This window comes from Haliaeetus albicilla, chromosome 26 (assembly GCF_947461875.1).
Source record: "Haliaeetus albicilla chromosome 26, bHalAlb1.1, whole genome shotgun sequence".
NCBI lineage: Eukaryota > Metazoa > Chordata > Aves > Accipitriformes > Accipitridae > Haliaeetus > Haliaeetus albicilla.
The window spans coordinates 6,963,807-6,979,269 of NC_091508.1; the positions used below are offsets into that span (position 1 = coordinate 6,963,807).

At 50.9% G+C, this 15,463-nt stretch overlaps 2 protein-coding genes and 1 long non-coding RNA gene across 8 annotated transcripts in view; 1 reads left to right on the forward strand and 2 right to left on the reverse strand.

Moving 5' to 3' along the window:
- Positions 1–2,301, forward strand: part of LOC104322250 (alpha-1,6-mannosyl-glycoprotein 4-beta-N-acetylglucosaminyltransferase-like) — a 10,786-nt gene extending 8,485 nt beyond the window's left edge. For all 4 annotated transcript variants that reach the window (XM_069771469.1, XM_069771471.1, XM_069771470.1 and 1 more), the window contains exon 4: positions 1,057–2,301. In XM_069771469.1, coding sequence (XP_069627570.1) covers positions 1,057–2,201 — 1,145 coding nt within the window. In that variant the 3' untranslated portion in view covers positions 2,202–2,301. The remainder of the gene's footprint in view (positions 1–1,056) is intronic.
- LOC138682093 (uncharacterized) overlaps positions 1–3,522 on the reverse strand; it is a 12,847-nt gene extending 9,325 nt beyond the window's left edge. The window contains exon 1 of the long non-coding RNA XR_011322306.1: positions 3,408–3,522. This is a non-coding gene — a long non-coding RNA (uncharacterized lncRNA). The remainder of the gene's footprint in view (positions 1–3,407) is intronic.
- Positions 3,523–3,569: 47 nt separating this feature from the next.
- Positions 3,570–11,276, reverse strand: TMEM9 (transmembrane protein 9). Of its 3 annotated transcripts, none has more exons than XM_069771474.1 (6): positions 11,206–11,276; positions 8,749–8,850; positions 8,225–8,316; positions 7,672–7,780; positions 7,025–7,156; positions 3,570–4,869 (listed from the first exon to the last, which is right to left on the reverse strand). In XM_069771474.1, the coding sequence occupies exons 2-6, from the start codon at positions 8,842–8,844 to the stop codon at positions 4,720–4,722; spliced, it is 579 nt and encodes a 192-aa protein (XP_069627575.1). In that variant the 5' UTR covers positions 8,845–8,850; positions 11,206–11,276; the 3' UTR covers positions 3,570–4,719. The 3 variants fall into 3 exon arrangements, with proteins under 3 accessions (XP_069627575.1, XP_069627576.1, XP_069627574.1); XM_069771475.1 differs by lacking the exon at positions 11,206–11,276 and adding an exon at positions 10,745–11,120; XM_069771473.1 differs by lacking the exon at positions 11,206–11,276 and adding an exon at positions 8,944–10,675.
- Positions 11,277–15,463: the final 4,187 nt, after the last annotated feature.

The following is a 15,463-nucleotide window of genomic DNA, read 5'->3' on the forward strand; positions in this document are numbered from 1 at the left end:
TGTCACCCCACAAAAGTGAGTGGCTTTGGGACCCCCGACTGAGCAGGACTCCGGGTTTGCACATCTCTCCCATCGCAGTTGCATGTCACAGCATGGACCTGCCCCATCACTGCTGCTGCCGGGGTGGGGCAGGGTCTGCTTCCAACCTTTTTGGGATGAGGGACCTGCTGATACCTGGTGGCCTCCCCCTAACCACCCTTTGCTGCTCCGCCTGGGAAGATGGAGGGATAGAGGAAGGTCTGCGTGCTCCAAGCATGGTCCATGCTTCTGCACCTTGGTATTGGGGGTGACAGAAGGCATTCTGGGTTTCCCAGATCTCTGTGGGGAGGGTGGCTGAGATCCCATCTCCCTGGGGTTGTTTCCTGCTCTCCAGTCAGGAAGGTGGAGATGGTGGGGCTAGACCACCAGCACAACCATATAGCGTGGGACATGTGGGTCAAGCTCTTGGACAGGTGCACGAAAAGCAATTTACATGCAAAGAGGGAGCTTAGGGCAGCCCCACACAAGCCCATGCTGAAACCAGAGGTCCAGTACTTGCACAGTGCTGCACAGACCAGCAGCAAGAGAAGCTGCAGCAAAGCTGAACAACTGCAGCCACAGCTGGGCTGTGGGCAAGGCAGAAGGATGCCTCATCCCAGTGTGGTTGCATCTCTGCAAGGTTTGGAGTAGGGTAGGGGCATGGTTCCAGGATGTGTAGCCATGCCACAAAACCATCCCTGCCCCATAGACTGTCTCTGCACTGTTCCTTCCCCAGGTTTGGCACTTTTTTAAGGTCTTTTTCCCAAATATTATTCTTCAGAGGAGTCCCTGACTACTTATCCTGTCCTCTCCCTGCCATTTGGGCCAATTTTGGGCACCTCCTGAGATGCTGGGGGCTTCACCTTCAGAAAGGACCTGCTGGCCTTGGACATGGGGCCATAAATAGCATTAACCGTGCTGGTTGGTCATGCAGAGAGCTTTTTGGAGCCCCCTCCTTGTAGTTTGCAGGGAAAAATGTCACTGTGGTGCATCCCAGGTCACCCCTCAGCCTGCTAATGCCTTTCCTTTGCCTTGCAGAATTCTTGGCGGTGGGATTGGCATCGGTGCAGCGGCCGCGCGGCTACTACCTCCCAGCCACACTCCAGTCCCTCTTCAAGCAGTCGACAGAGGAGGAGCTGCAGGAGATGGTGGTGGTGGTGCACCTGGCCGATGCAGACCCTAGATGGAATGTGCACGTGGCTGCCAACATCGCCCGCAAGTTTGCTCACCACATCCTCCTGGGCCAGCTCCTGCTTATCCACACTCCCCAGGAGTTTTACCCCACCCTGGAGGGCCTCAAGAGAAACTATAATGACCCAGAGGAGCGGGTGAGGTTCAGGTCCAAGCAGAACGTGGACTATGCCTTCCTCCTTGCCTTTGCCGCCAACCTCTCCTCCTACTACTTGATGATTGAGGATGATGTGTGGTGCGCCAAGTCCTTCTTGACGGCCATCCGCAAGGCACTGGCTTCCCAGGAAGGCTCCAACTGGGCCACCCTTGAGTTCTCCAAGCTGGGCTACATCGGTAAGCTCTACCACTCCAGTGACCTTCCTCGCCTGGCTCGCTTCCTCCTCCTCTTCTACCAGGAGATGCCCTGCGACTGGCTGCTGGTCCATTTCCGCCTCCTGCTCACCCAGAAGGATGTCATCCGCTTCAAGCCCTCCCTCTTCCAGCACATGGGCCTCTACTCCTCCTTCCAGGGCACCATCAACCGGCTGGAGGACAACGAGTTTCAGGCTGATGCCTTGGACCTTCCAGACAACCCGCCAGCGGCCTTGTTCACCAGCATGTCCGTCTTTGAGAACTACGAGCCCCTCAAGGCTTACGGGACAGCAGAAGGGTATTTTTGGGGTAAAGACCCAGCAGCCGGCAGTGTCTTCTCCATCATCTTCCACCAGCCGGCCCACGTCACCCGTGTCCGGGTGCGCACAGGCTCTGATGAGCGCCAGAGTGATTTCCTGCGCGCTGGGGTTCTGGAGCTGGGCTGGCGACAGCAGGCTGATGGCCGGGACTGCTCTGCCTACACCACTGTGGGCACCTTTGAGAAGGGGATCTTTGAGCAGCGGGGACTGGAGAGGGGCATGCCCGGCCCTGTGGAGTGCGTGAGGATCCGGGTAACCCAGGACCAGAGTGAGTGGCTCATCATTCAGAGCATCGACATATGGACCACGGCAGGCACCTGACCACAGCTGCAGCAGGTTGCCAAAGCGACAGGATTTTGTACTAAGAGGTCCTTTATTTTTCTCACTCCCTTTTTTTGGAAGGAATTAAATTATTGACTCCTGCTGCTGCGGGACATGGATGGGGCCAGGAGCAGGGCCCACCAGACTGCGCCTGCTTGGGGGATGCCCCAGTGAGCAATGCAGGGGGTATGGGAAGAGCAGAGACTGGGCAGTAGAAAACATTTCCTCCCACGGAGGATGGTGTACAGGACAAAGCTAATCAGCTAATTAACAAACCAAATAATTAATCAGGCAGTGGCATTTTTTGCAACCTCTCCACACCATCCCTTCCACATCTGAGTTTTCTAACCCACTGACTCCTCATTTCTAACCTGCATTTTTTTTCCTCTCCTATCCCATTTTTGAAGCTGTTCCTGGGAAGGGTCACAAACCCCTCACCCTCTAGGATCAGGGTCTGGTCGCTGGGAGCAGGAACCCTGGTGATCACTGATGTCTCAGTGCTGATCAGAGGGGCACCGGCCACAAGATGGACCCACCACACCAGCTCAGTCCCTGCACGACAGCCACGGCAGCTCTCATCCAGCTGCTGCTTGTGCTGAGACCCTTCAAACAGGTTTTTCACCCTCTTGGGGGAGGGGGGCGGGGCTGCAGTTCCCAGGGACCACACCCTGTGTCCATGAGGGATTCACACCCAGAGGGAAGGACAGGGAAGATGGGGTTTCTAAAAGGAGGAGAAAGGTCCAACAACTGAGCACCATGGAACAAGGATGGGTAAAGGAAAATGTGACCTCGGTATAATGTGAAGCTCTGGGTACTTTTTAGCCCAGCAAGGTGCTGAAGGGTAACTGGGGTACACGCAGGCTGCAGGCACAAAGCCCCCAAAAAGCTTCTGTTTGGATTTGTCTGGCAGGATCAGCTTGGAGGGCTGGATCCTGCTGGGCAGCTTGATCAAAAGCTGTTGGCACTAGCATGCAAAGCGGTGACCAGCACCTCTCCCAATTAGGCTTTTAGCAACAATTCCTCAGCTTTCAACAAACGAGGAATTCCAATCTGCTCGGCCTTCTCACGAGAGCTCGGAGCAGTTTGTCGCTAACTTGTGCCAAGCAGGACTGCTCTGGTTTGCCAGTGTTTTAGGCCCAGCTCTCCTGGAGCAAGACAGTCACTCTCTGAGCACAGACAGGTGCAAAACAGTGCCAGGGGACCCACCTGCCAAAACATCTGAGTGCAGTAACCACAGCTCGGTCTTGAGGTCTTGCATCAACTTGCCTGTTGGGCACTGGAAGGCAGCCTGGAGAGCAGCTACTCAGTGCTGGGAGCCCCAGACCTGGCATGATGGGACTTTCCCCTGAAAAAAAGCCAGCCATATAATAGATCTTTGTCTGCATTTAATACAGAGAGATGCTACATGATAAACTCCAGCACTTTCCTGACGTTATAAATATACACACTGCAGAATCACCTCAGTTTCCTCCACACAGCCCAAGCACAGTCAGAGCTCTCAGAGTGTTTTGAGTAGCACAAGTGTCCCCTTTCCAGGGCCCCCAGTCCCAGACAAGTGTTTACAGTGCTCCAGTAGAGCCTTTGCCCCAGTTCTCTGGGACACAAATGCTCCTGAGCACACTGTGAGAGCATCAAGGCTTACCAGCATGGGTACAAACAGAAAGCTTTCTCCCCAGTATGTTCATCCACTGCTAAAGCAGGAAAAGATATAAAGTTAAATCAACCTTTTACCTGTTATTGTTCTTTTACTTGTGAATGTACTGATCAGTTTTGTGATATTCACCTATGCAGAAACAAGCTGCAATCTCAGTTATCCTGGTGTAAATCTGGACAGATTCCACTGAAGAGAGTGGAAATTCACTCTGTTTACACCAGGGTAAGTGCAAGTAGCAGCTGACCACTGGCAGGGAACCCCCTCCTCTTCCTTCCAGTGCAATACACTGGTTTCAGCACCACAACGCCCACTTAACATCAGTGCGAACTGGAGGAGGAGAAGGCTTCTTCATCCTGGAGGAGTGGCACATAATTTATCCCACATAAAAATTATCCCACTATTTTCATCTCAGAAAGACTCAGCCAGCTTCCAACACTCTGTACTGAGACCCCTGTCTCTGATGCAGGGGTGGGCTGACAGAGACTTCAGTCCCAGCAAGTGGTGCCCGCAGGGTCCAGCCGAGCACAGCGTGCTGGAGCTGCAGCCCCACTCGAGTCAGCCCATGAACCTGGGCAGCAGCACTGCATATGACCGACCGTTTACATGCAGCCGCGGGGCTAACGATCAGCACAGATCTCAGCTGGGCAAGGGTTAAGGAGCCTCTGGGCTAAGAGGTAAAGGGCAAGGGGACAAAACCAGAGGCAAGCGTTTTGGTCTGCTTCTCTCTATGAAGACGGTAAATCAGAGAGGGTTAGAGCTTTTAGTCAAACACCACGGATGTCCTGAAGGATGACTTGCTGTCCGTCTCGACCAGCGGAGCTACCTTGTCTCTTGGGAAGTGGTGCCGCATAGCTCAGCAAAGATCTAGCTCAGCATCTTGTGGCGGTCGAAAACGGTCTTCCTCTGCTCCTGCACCTGGCGCTTCCAGCGCTGCTGGGCCCCCTCCACCCTCTCCAGCACTGTGTTGGCTCTAGCACCAGATGGGGTGGGGGCTGGGGCCAAGGAGCGAGCATCCTGCAATGGAAAGAAACGGTGAAAGAGATCAAGGCATGCCCACCCCAAACACAGAAGGTGGCAGCTCGACTCTGGGAGAAATTTCAACTGAAAGAGCAATTCAAGGCTTGAGTTGTCCTGATGAAGAAACTCACTTTCAGAGGTCCTCAACACCAGCCCCCCAAGTCCAGCTGGAAAGCTTGCTCCTGGAGAGGAACTACACTAAGTCTAAACCCCTGCTGGAAATCCACTGCTAGGAGGCCTGCAAGGAGCCACACTGCTAAAGCAAACTGCATCACCCTGCTGAAACTGGGCCAACAATTTCCATTGTCCTCAGCACACTAGCTTACACAGTAGCTGCTCATCTGTTTCTTGGATAGTGCTGCAAGACTTTTGTCCAGGCCTACTGTTCAGACTGCTCCAACCAACCACATTTACACTGCAGTAATGTCAGAAGGCCCCTTGGATGGGGATCCATCATGGCACACAAACACCAAGGCAATGAGAAGGTCTATCCCAAGGAGTTTGCAGTCCAGCACACTGGAGTAAGATAAGCCTCACTTAATATCAGCCATTTACAGTGTGTACCTAGATCTAAATCTGAAATATTGCTGTGGAGCAGTGGAGCAAAAGCATACTTTTAGGATACAATTCATCTCCTCCTGCAGGACCTCCTTTTTTCAGCAGATGGAGGTAATGGACAGACTGCACATCAGAGCAGCTACTCCTCGCTTACATCAGCATATGAAAGAATTGGGCGAAACAGTTTATACTTACAACAAAGTATAAACAGGACAGTCTGATCCAGTGGTTTTCTCAGAGACTAGGAAAGGAGAGCATCTTCAGACATTGCAGCTTCCCTTCTCAAAGTGTGACTGAGCTAACCACTAGCATCCAGAGTCACCAATTGCTAGGGAAGGCCTCCTCATGAGTCTCCTCCTAGCAGCCAATGCCCTGGAGTGGCAGCTGGGGCAATGCTTGAGCACAGCCCTGGGGCTCCACCAAGGAAAGGAACTCAGCTCCAGGAAAGAGCTCTGTCTAGCACTGTGCCCTGCTGAACTGCACATGTCTGAACTGAGAGCACCACAGGGAAAGCTGTGTCCCAGAGCCACACGCTGCACTAACAGGCAGCAAGTCTTGGGCAGCCCTTGCATCCTGCAAACAGAGCATGAGCTACAGATGCAATCAAGCACGAGAGCTAATCACTGTGCGTGTAGCCACTCCACTCCTCCACACCAGCCACCAGCTCTGCCTCTAACACTTCCTTCTCTGAGAGACCAGCCCCATCTCAGTCTCCTGTATTTCCCTGTAACAGAAGGGAAGCCTCAGGGGAAGAAGAAAAGGTTTACAAGTCAGGGCACTCTTGTTCCGAAATCCGCCTTGGAATCAGGCCCGGTCATTCAGCCTAAAGCACTGCCGCTCCCCCAAGGGGAAGAATTCTGGATGCTGAAATTGCATTAATTTCATGCAGCAGGAAATTTGTCCTCCCCCAAAATGAGAGGGGGGGGGGGACGGACGGACGGAGGGAGAAAGACACTCCTTCTCTGTTGCTGGGTCCTAACCTTCTTGCCCAAGATGTCGTATGCCAATGTCCCCCAAAAAGATGGGATCCGAGTGAAATTCTGCTCTGGGGAGAAGCACAAGGAACAAGAGCCTGGACACAACAGGGCCTAGCCCCAGAACAGGGTCAAACAGCAGCACCTTAGAGGCCACTCTTTTAAGCATCTAGAAGAGAGGCCTGCCCCATGTTTCAGCAAATAATTAAACCCATCCTTCCCTGGAAGCTCACCACCAAGTAACTACACCTAGGACACTGCACAAACAGGAACCATTTAACTTTTGGTTTCATCTAAACAGACATACCAAATTCAGGCCACTTGGTAAAAAGCCACCCTCTGCCCCAGAGGACAGGTCTTCTCTTGGGCTCATAACACACAACTTGTACTTTGAATACTTCCTTGTGCTTCAGCATGATCTGCACAGATTTGAGTACACATGTTTACCTGTGGCAAGTGCCCAAAAAGCAACAGCGCTGGTCTCACACTGGATCAGAGGGGACAAGCATGAGGTCACTCTATTTCCCTGTCAGCAATTCTCTTGTCACCCTACCACCCTGTCTCCACCATGACTGCAGCTACCCACGTGCACCCTGCATGCACCAGCAGCACAGCCTCACCTCATTCTCCTCCTCATTGTGCAGGGGCTGGGTATAAGCATCTGGCTTCCGGATCAGGGGGTCCACCAGCACAAGGAAAGCCATGTAAAGCAGCAGTGCCCCCACCACGGACAAGTAAATGATGATGATCACCTGCAGTTAAGGACAGCACAGTGGAAAAGGATCAGTATTGTAGATAAGAAGCACCACAGAGGCCAGGAAGCTCCCTTCACAGCTGCCTCTGATGTTTGACCTCTTCTCTCATTCTAATTTTGCTCACTAGAAAGTCTCTTGCACTTGCAGGAAGGCTGATAACATGTAAGTGTCATCACTGTATAAAATGTGCTGATCTTCTCCACACTGTGCCAATTTAGGACAAATGCTGCATGTGAAAGGAGACCAACAAGATGGGTCCCCAGTCAGGGATGCCTGGCACTCTCACACATCCTCAGCAAGAAGACTGGGCTCCTGTACAGCCTGCTCCTCACTGCCAGGAGCCCTCCTGACTTAGACATGGTACCCCTGGCACTACCACCATGTACTAGCTGTGACAGTTTTATTTTCCCTTTCTGGGCTCTTCTCCAGGAACCCACCAGTCTAGCTGTGCCTGGGATGGTGTGGCATGGCAAGGAGAAGGAGCCAGCCACAGGGAGCAGACCCGCAATTACCTTGATGGTGGTGGTGCTGCGCTCCTCATACTTGCACTCACACAGCAGGCAGTAGGCCTCCACATCATTCCCTGGCACCGGCATTGGCTCCACAACATGCAGGCAGTTGCTGCAACACAAAGAAACCTAAATCAGCAACAGGACAAGGTGAAACCAATGTTCTGTGGAAGGATGCTGGGGTGACTTTTTTGGTGTCCCAGCTTTCCTGTCAGGCTGATAACGCTGATGGGATTTTAAGAGTTCCCCTCGCAGCTCAGCTAGCCCAAAGTTCCTGAGACAGACTGTCCAAGTGCCTTCTGCAGGGATCCAGTCCAGGTGAAGGGGACTGGAGGGTACACCCTACATCTGCTGAGAGCTGTGGCTTAAGAAATCATGCCTCCCAGATTCCTCAATCTCTGTTCAAAAAATGCCCCTCGCCTGGGTTAAACATCATGTACCAAAACAGCTTCCTCTGCAAATGCAAAGGCAGGGAATTATTTCCTTAGCACCAGCTGGAAACTCCAGAGCATTGGCTTTCATGGACTGATCCCTCAGGATTCAACCCACAACTCACCAGTCCTTCTGTGACACATTCTTGTTGTAAATGTGCCCACTGATGTTCCGGTACGGGGGACAGATGCACTTGCAGCGGATGTCCTCCGAGCTCTGCAGAAGCAAGAGCAGACGGCATTAGTGAGTGAACATGTGTGCACAGTTCTGCTGCCCTTACCAGCCAGGGGTGTGAGAAAAGGCAAAACATTCTCTGTGAGAGAGAGGACTTCACACCATGTCTCCTCCTCCTGTGCTGCTGCTTTCACATCAATAACTTCACAGTTTTAAAATGTCTTGAGCCCCTCTGCTCCAGACACCAGGTACTTTTCAAATAAATTTTAAAATGGAAACTTCAAAACACAGTAGAAGGCAGGGCAGAGGCCACTGTCACGTACATTCACAGCTCTACAAATGATAAATGCACATCTGCTATAGCACTCCTTATCTCTGCAAACTTCCACAGCAAAACAGTTGCTTCTCTGCCATTTTTGTTTCTGTTGTACGACACACATGGTTCAGTGCTTGTGTCTGAAGCTGTTCACTCACCTTGCTGGCTTGTGCTGGAGGAGAAAGGATGCAGCACAGCAGCACAATCAGGAGCACAGAGGTTGCACACTTCCAGGTGCACTGGGTAAACATCATGGAAGCCTGAGGAAACAAAAATTCACATCCAGGAGAGAGGATCTCAGCTGAATATAGCCAGAACGAGTTAGTTTGAGCTTTCTTTTTTGGCCCACTTGCCTCTATTTTGCCCAAGAAGTAGAAATTTATTGCCAAATCAAGGCTGATGCCAGTCAAAAACTCCTGGAAACACTTTACACAGATCCCAAGAAACACTCCTATCAAAAAAGCTTCCACCATCCAGAGCCACACGTCCAAACTACCACAGCCCTGCAAAAAAATATTGCTGACTTCCTTACAATTTGACTTCTGCAACTCCATGTAACCTCCTGTTACTCTCTTACTATTGCAGAGCTCTGCAACAGGAATTCTGCTACTGACAGTTTTGCTCAGTAAAAGATACAGAATGAGGAAAACACCGCACCAAGAACGACTTAAAGAAGTACACTGGGCCTCGTTGCTGTACTGTATAATAAATTTTAAATCATTTATCTTCTGATAGTCAAAGTTTTGCTTTTGAAGGGGTCAGCATATTTTCCTCTCTCACAAGCCATGAACTACAGGAAGGGGGTGGAATATTTACTGATTCCTAAACCTCCTTTACCCCAAGATACCTGTTCAGTAAACCCCTATTTTTTTTTAATTATTTCAAGTTGCTAGCTTGGTGAATTCATTATATGCCTTTTGCTACATATGCATAGATAAAGTTGTTCTAGAGACGTGTGTTTGCACAAATCCAAAAGAACATGAGCTAATATTCTTTGCCACAAAAAGCAAAGCTAGTCTGAACAAGGCTAGCATTCACATTCGCAACGGCAGCTCACTGGGAGACAAAAGGCACAGCAGGCCTCGTGGTGCCACCTTGGGGAGAGCTCTGAAAAGCCACTTCAACACAGCTTTATTCAGGGAAGGTAATTTACACCTTCATTAATGAGCTCCATACAGCACACATAATCCCACAGCTAACTCCAGATACTTATGCTGCATTACCTAACATAATTCCATTAGGATTTACATCACTGGAATATTCTATCACCATTTGCTTTATCTCATGTCAACACTCTAAAAATTAATGTTATGGATTACAAACACCAAGTTCCTCTCCTCTTTATCTAAACAAAACACCAGCCACTTCTAACAAGCTGACCTGCCAAAAACCATCAAAATGCATTCCAGTCGTATCAGCTTATTGCAGGATTTCTTAATCCTTTGCACCCCAGTTAGCAGAAACCTCCTCAAACAATAGTTCTTTCTTTGGAGACACCCTTGCACGTCAGGGTTTTAGCTCTTCATCAGAAATGCTGGTTAACATATGACTTATCTGAGCCGCACAGTGCACATTCTCCATTGTAGGTGTTTTTGGACTACTACTTGTTTGAATTTTCAACTCAACAATGGAGTGCATACCTGGAATTTAGTTTTAGCCTGCTCAACTAGATTCAGATCGTCCAAACAACTCATAACTGTCATTTTTAATAAAAGCAGGGGAAAACACGTGATCTATTATACCATGTTTGCCAGCAACAAAATAAAAACTCAGAATGACACCTAGACAGAGTCCACCCATCATGAACTGTAAAACACCAGCGGCCATGCAAAGGGCAATTACTCCTAATTCTTTCCAAGTCTGACAGTGTACTTTCGAAGGGGCACTTGCACACATGCCTTAAAGCTGTTGTTTTCCAGACAATCAGCCAAGTTTACAGCAGCTATCTGTCTAAAAGCATCTGTATCTGGACCAAAACCCAACAGCGTTGTGAATGACAGTGGAGGAGAGGGAGGTTAAGGTCTCAGAGGTCGTGACCGAGGAGCCTGGCAGGCCCCAGCCATGACCCCCCCCCCAAAAGGAGGCCCACAGCACAACTGCACGGATCTGCCCTGCACCCCTTCTCCTTGGGAGCAACCCCAATAAACTCTTCACCTTTCACATCACCTGGCGCCCTTCTAAGACTAAATCTACGACGGCTCCGACACGTTGCCCACCACTGACCCACCCCGGGATCCGTGCTCTAACCACCCCCGACACCGAACCGACCCACTCCGGCCCCCGGTCCCACGCAAGGAGCAGGCTCCTTCGCAAGGAGCGGGGCTTCCCCGGCGGCGACCCCTCAACTCCCGCCGAAGGGCCGCGGGTGCTCAGCCCTTCAGGGAATCGCACGACCCAGCTCCACCCCGCTCCAGGGCCCCGGGATGCCTCCGGTAATCCAGGCCGCCACCGGAGAGCAACCGACCACCGGGCTCCCCCACACCCCCGCCTCGGCGAGGCGAGGCGCCGCCCGGCCCGGCCCCCGGGGGGCGGGAAGAGGAGCAGGGACGGGAACGGGTCCGGCCGGGCCCGGACTCCCCTCAGGCCGCCCGGAGCGCGGCCCCCACCGGCCCTACCTGCCCCTCGACGCCGGTGCGCGACAAACACCACCCACGGACCCGGCCCCTGCAAGCCCCGCCCCCGCCCCGGTCCCTGCGCGCCCATTGGTTGCGGAGGGTGACGTCATGACAGGCAGTATCCGCGGCCAGTCGGAAGGCAAGTCGCCCGGCCGGGTTCTGAGGAGCCGGTCCGCACCCCCTTCCCGCCCCTCAGAGCTGAGGGGACGGGGTCGCTGGCGCTCGTCAGCCGGCGGGGATCGGCCCCGGGAGGGCCCGGGCGGTGTTAGGCGGACCTGGCCTGGGGCAGCTCCCGTCTGGCTCCCCCCTCGTTGGGCAGGCCAGGCCGCCCCGTCCTGGGGCTGAGCCGCGGGAGAGCCTCGTTCTCCCTTCAGCTGGCCTCACACCGTTCACTACACCGTTCACATTGCTGTGTCCATCAAAGGGGAAAAGCCGAGCCACAGCGGTGCCCTTGGTTGTGTTTTTTGGCTGATGTATGGTTATAAATGATATTCACGATCCACTAGGCTCAAAGGCTGAGGGTCTGCCGTCAATTTCTTGTATTAGAAACCAATGACTCATTTTTGCTCCATCAGCGTGCCAAGAAGAATGTTGTGCCTTTCCAGGGCCATGAAGTCTGTGTGTGGCCAATGAGAATATTTGTGAAATCTGGCTCTAAAAGTATCTTGGTTTTGCCCCATTTTCTGTGGCTGCACCCTTAACTTCAGGTGTGCAAATAACCTTGGCCTTGGCCTTGCTCCTGTGGCAGCTCCCCGGGAAGCTCCGCTCTGCAGCTGGGTGGGTCGAATTGCTTCTCTGCTTACTCCGGCATATTGCTGATTTATCTGGGCTTTATGTCTGTGGTGCTGGATAAAGTTAGGACCTAATTCTCTTTCAGGTAAAAAGCATCCATTGATGGAAGGGGAAAAAAAGAGACCCAAACCTCTGGTTTAATGTCTTGGAACCTTGCTGCTGGTGCCTTGCCTGGGAGGGGCCCAGACAGGGGGAGGCGTTTTTGGGCCATGTCTCTGTGTAGTGATGGGGCTGCTCCATGCAGCCCTGCAGCCCCATCCCACCTGGGTGGCAGGAACCTGTCTGCAACGAATGCCCGTCGTGGGAGGGGTGTTTCCAGTCCTGGCAGAGTTGGCTTCTTTGATGAAAATAAAAAGGAGAAGACTAAGATGAGATATATTCGGCCAGAAATATGTGTAAATCAAAGGGGAATGTCTGTCTGGCATAGATAGTTTTAACTTCTTAGGAGTAAATTGATTGGGACTGCTTAGTTTAGTGTTTGTAGGATGTATAGACTGTGGAGGCTGCCAGCCTTTAAAATGTCCCACACTGCTCCATGGACCCAGGTATGGGAATTACTGATGTAAAAGTCTTTTCTCACCACATTTCTGTAACGTGTAAAATCCTGACCCTGTTGCGACTGCATTCCCCCCACACTCAGCTGGAGTCTGTTACAGGACCGTGGCCTACGTCAGCTGGACTGATCCAAGGAAATATTCCATGAGAATAATCCTGGGTATTAGATGCACAAGGGACTTCTAATTCCTTCCTCCTACTCCAGCGTTGCTGAGCGGAAGAACCTCTTTGGTGCTAACTTGCGGATCTCACTTCAGAGCAGAACCTTAGGCCTGGCTGTGGGACACCATCAATGTTGTCAAATGACTGAGTTTTTACAGGCTTAAAAGCCAAATGACCACGGGGATTTTATGTTACCAACTCTCCTAGCACAATTGGTGAGGAGGTATTTTTGTCTTCTCCGACATGCTTGTTGTCACAGCCATCTTTTTCTATGTTCTTTTGCAGCCCAAAGGTACAGATCACTGCTTCTTGTGGGGCTGGAGTAACCTGGATAGACACCTGGAGGAAGCAGCCTGAACTGGTGACAAGACACTGAGCAATCCCCTTGGAGTAAGTAAAGGAATGGCCCAGACAGCTGAGGCACCAAATGCAGGGATCAGGTTTTTTAGGTGGGTGCTTCAAAGACAGACCCACCAAATACAAGATGAGCTTGAAAGTTGCATTTCAGTTTCAACTCCCTTTTTCAATAGGCTTGTTTCTGATTTCTCAGAAGGTAGGGTTAGCTGTGTGTGCATTTCCTTTGTAGTGATGGGAGGGAGATCTCACACACATCAGGAGACCATTTTCTGTTCCCTTTCTTGCTGGCTTTCCCCCTGTCTAGCAGCCTTTTTGTCTGTCCCAGGTAACTCGGACGCAGTGGGCTCAGTTATCTTCTGGATGTCATCCCTGTCGCTGTGTTTAAAGCCCAGCAGCAGTGGAAGAAGAGTTTGGCTGGAGGGAGCAGTATTTGCTGCTTTATTTCTCCCTACCTGTTGCTCAGCATTGTCCTCATTCGTAAGTGCACTGCTCTACAGACCCAACAGATGTGGTCATGTTTCCTCAATTTCTCGGTGTCCTGAATGCATGTCCCTTCAAAAAATCTAGCTCCAGTAGTGGGTCCTGAATCCTTAGAGATCTTGCCCTGGATTCTGAATAATTTGGGTTGATGTTAGCCATTGAAACTCACCTGCGGAGATCTGTGACTTGCGCAGTGGTCTGGCAAGAGGCTTCATCATACTTTGGAGACCGCAGGATTAGCAATGACTTTGAGGGGCTGTTCATTCCTGATTTCTGCCTCTTACTTTGTTGGCAGCAGACAGGTGAGAGAAGTGCCTCAGAGGAGCTTTCCATAGGCAGTGTCCTGGGAATAGAGGCCAAACACAATTCATTTGGCATGAAGGGAGAGGGAATCGGAGATCAGCACAGGAAACAAAGAAACACAAATATGTAAAAGAGGGGAAATGCATCAGGTGTTGCTGTTAATGCCCTGAACTCTCCCCTTACCGATGTAATTAGTCCTTACTGCTATTCGTGGTGTCAGCTTCTGAAGGACAGGTGGCATTTTTGTTAACATGACCAGTGGCTAAGGACACACAAGAACAGCTTGTCCTTGTTCTTTCTGGAAACGGTTAGCAACTACACTGTAAACCTTCTTCCGGCACAGCGATGGGGTCACATCAGCTGCCAGATATTTAAAGGGCAATTTATTTTAAATTGTAAACAAACAGATTGACTTGTAAATATCTTAAGGCATCCTATAATTCAGGGAGAAGACACTTCATTCTTCACCTGCAACAAAATGATCTGGTCTTTGTATTAAGCACAAAATGAAATTTGCTTGCAAAATGCTTTCAGAATTGTAAACTGACAAGAGAGGATGCAAGGGTGCTTGGGCATTGGGCCAACCTCCCTGAGCTCTCTTCCTTGTGCGGGATGGTTGGTTAGACCAAGGAATAGCAATTCTTCTTCTCTTTTTGCTGTCAGCTCCCTTACAACTCCAAGTGGCTTCTTGGACATGCCTCAGTTTCCTCAATCAAATGGTATGCAGCAGTGCTATAGGGTTTCTGTGAGGGTGACTGAAAAACTTGTGAGAATCACAAGAACTGCTTGTGAGGGTGCGTTAAGATCTCAGCATGAAAGACCTGATGATCTTAAAAAGACATGTAGAAGCCTCTTAGAGATTTCTGAGCATATGTTAATGGACAAACATTGTCAGTCACAGGCAGGAGCAGCTGGTATGTGTGTGGGGGTTGACAGAAGATGCGGCTTTCCCAGCATGCTGGACTCTGATAACCCGGGAGATACAGTGTCACTATGTGTCCTTGGGTCATGCACAGACAGGCTGGTGTTGTGAAGGACCCTCAATCAAGCATGACCTCCCATGGGATGAATGTGGTAGAAAACAACCATTGATGTAACAGCCGTGAAAGGATAAATCTGGACCATGGAATTTGGTGTTGGGTCTCATGGCTCACAGCTATGCAGCAATTGCTCGCTCACACCTTGAAGTGTGATGGTGAGGAGCCTTGTAGTGTTGGCGGCAAGGTGTCTCTGGGGTGGCAAGGGGGAAACAACCCAGACATGACTTATGTCCCAAAGGGCTTGACTCATGCTTCTCCACCTTAGTTGCATTTAACCATTTTGTAGGCTGCTTCTGCCCCTAGATTAAAAACCATTTCCAGTCTAAATATTCACAGTTTACAAACAGGACAGCTGAGGAGAGAGGCCTTGTCCAAGTTCAGCAAGCCTCTTGCAGTGCTAAGACTAGGAGAGAGAGCTGCTACACTGCAGGGTAGTGCTCTAGCCAGCAGTCCACACTGCTTCCCTCTGCTTGAGTTTGGTGTGCTTTCCCAAGTAAAGAACAGAGGCCTTGTTAGAGGGAAAAGGGAATTCTCTGTGGCCAGAATTATTTTTCAAGAGCCAATGCTCT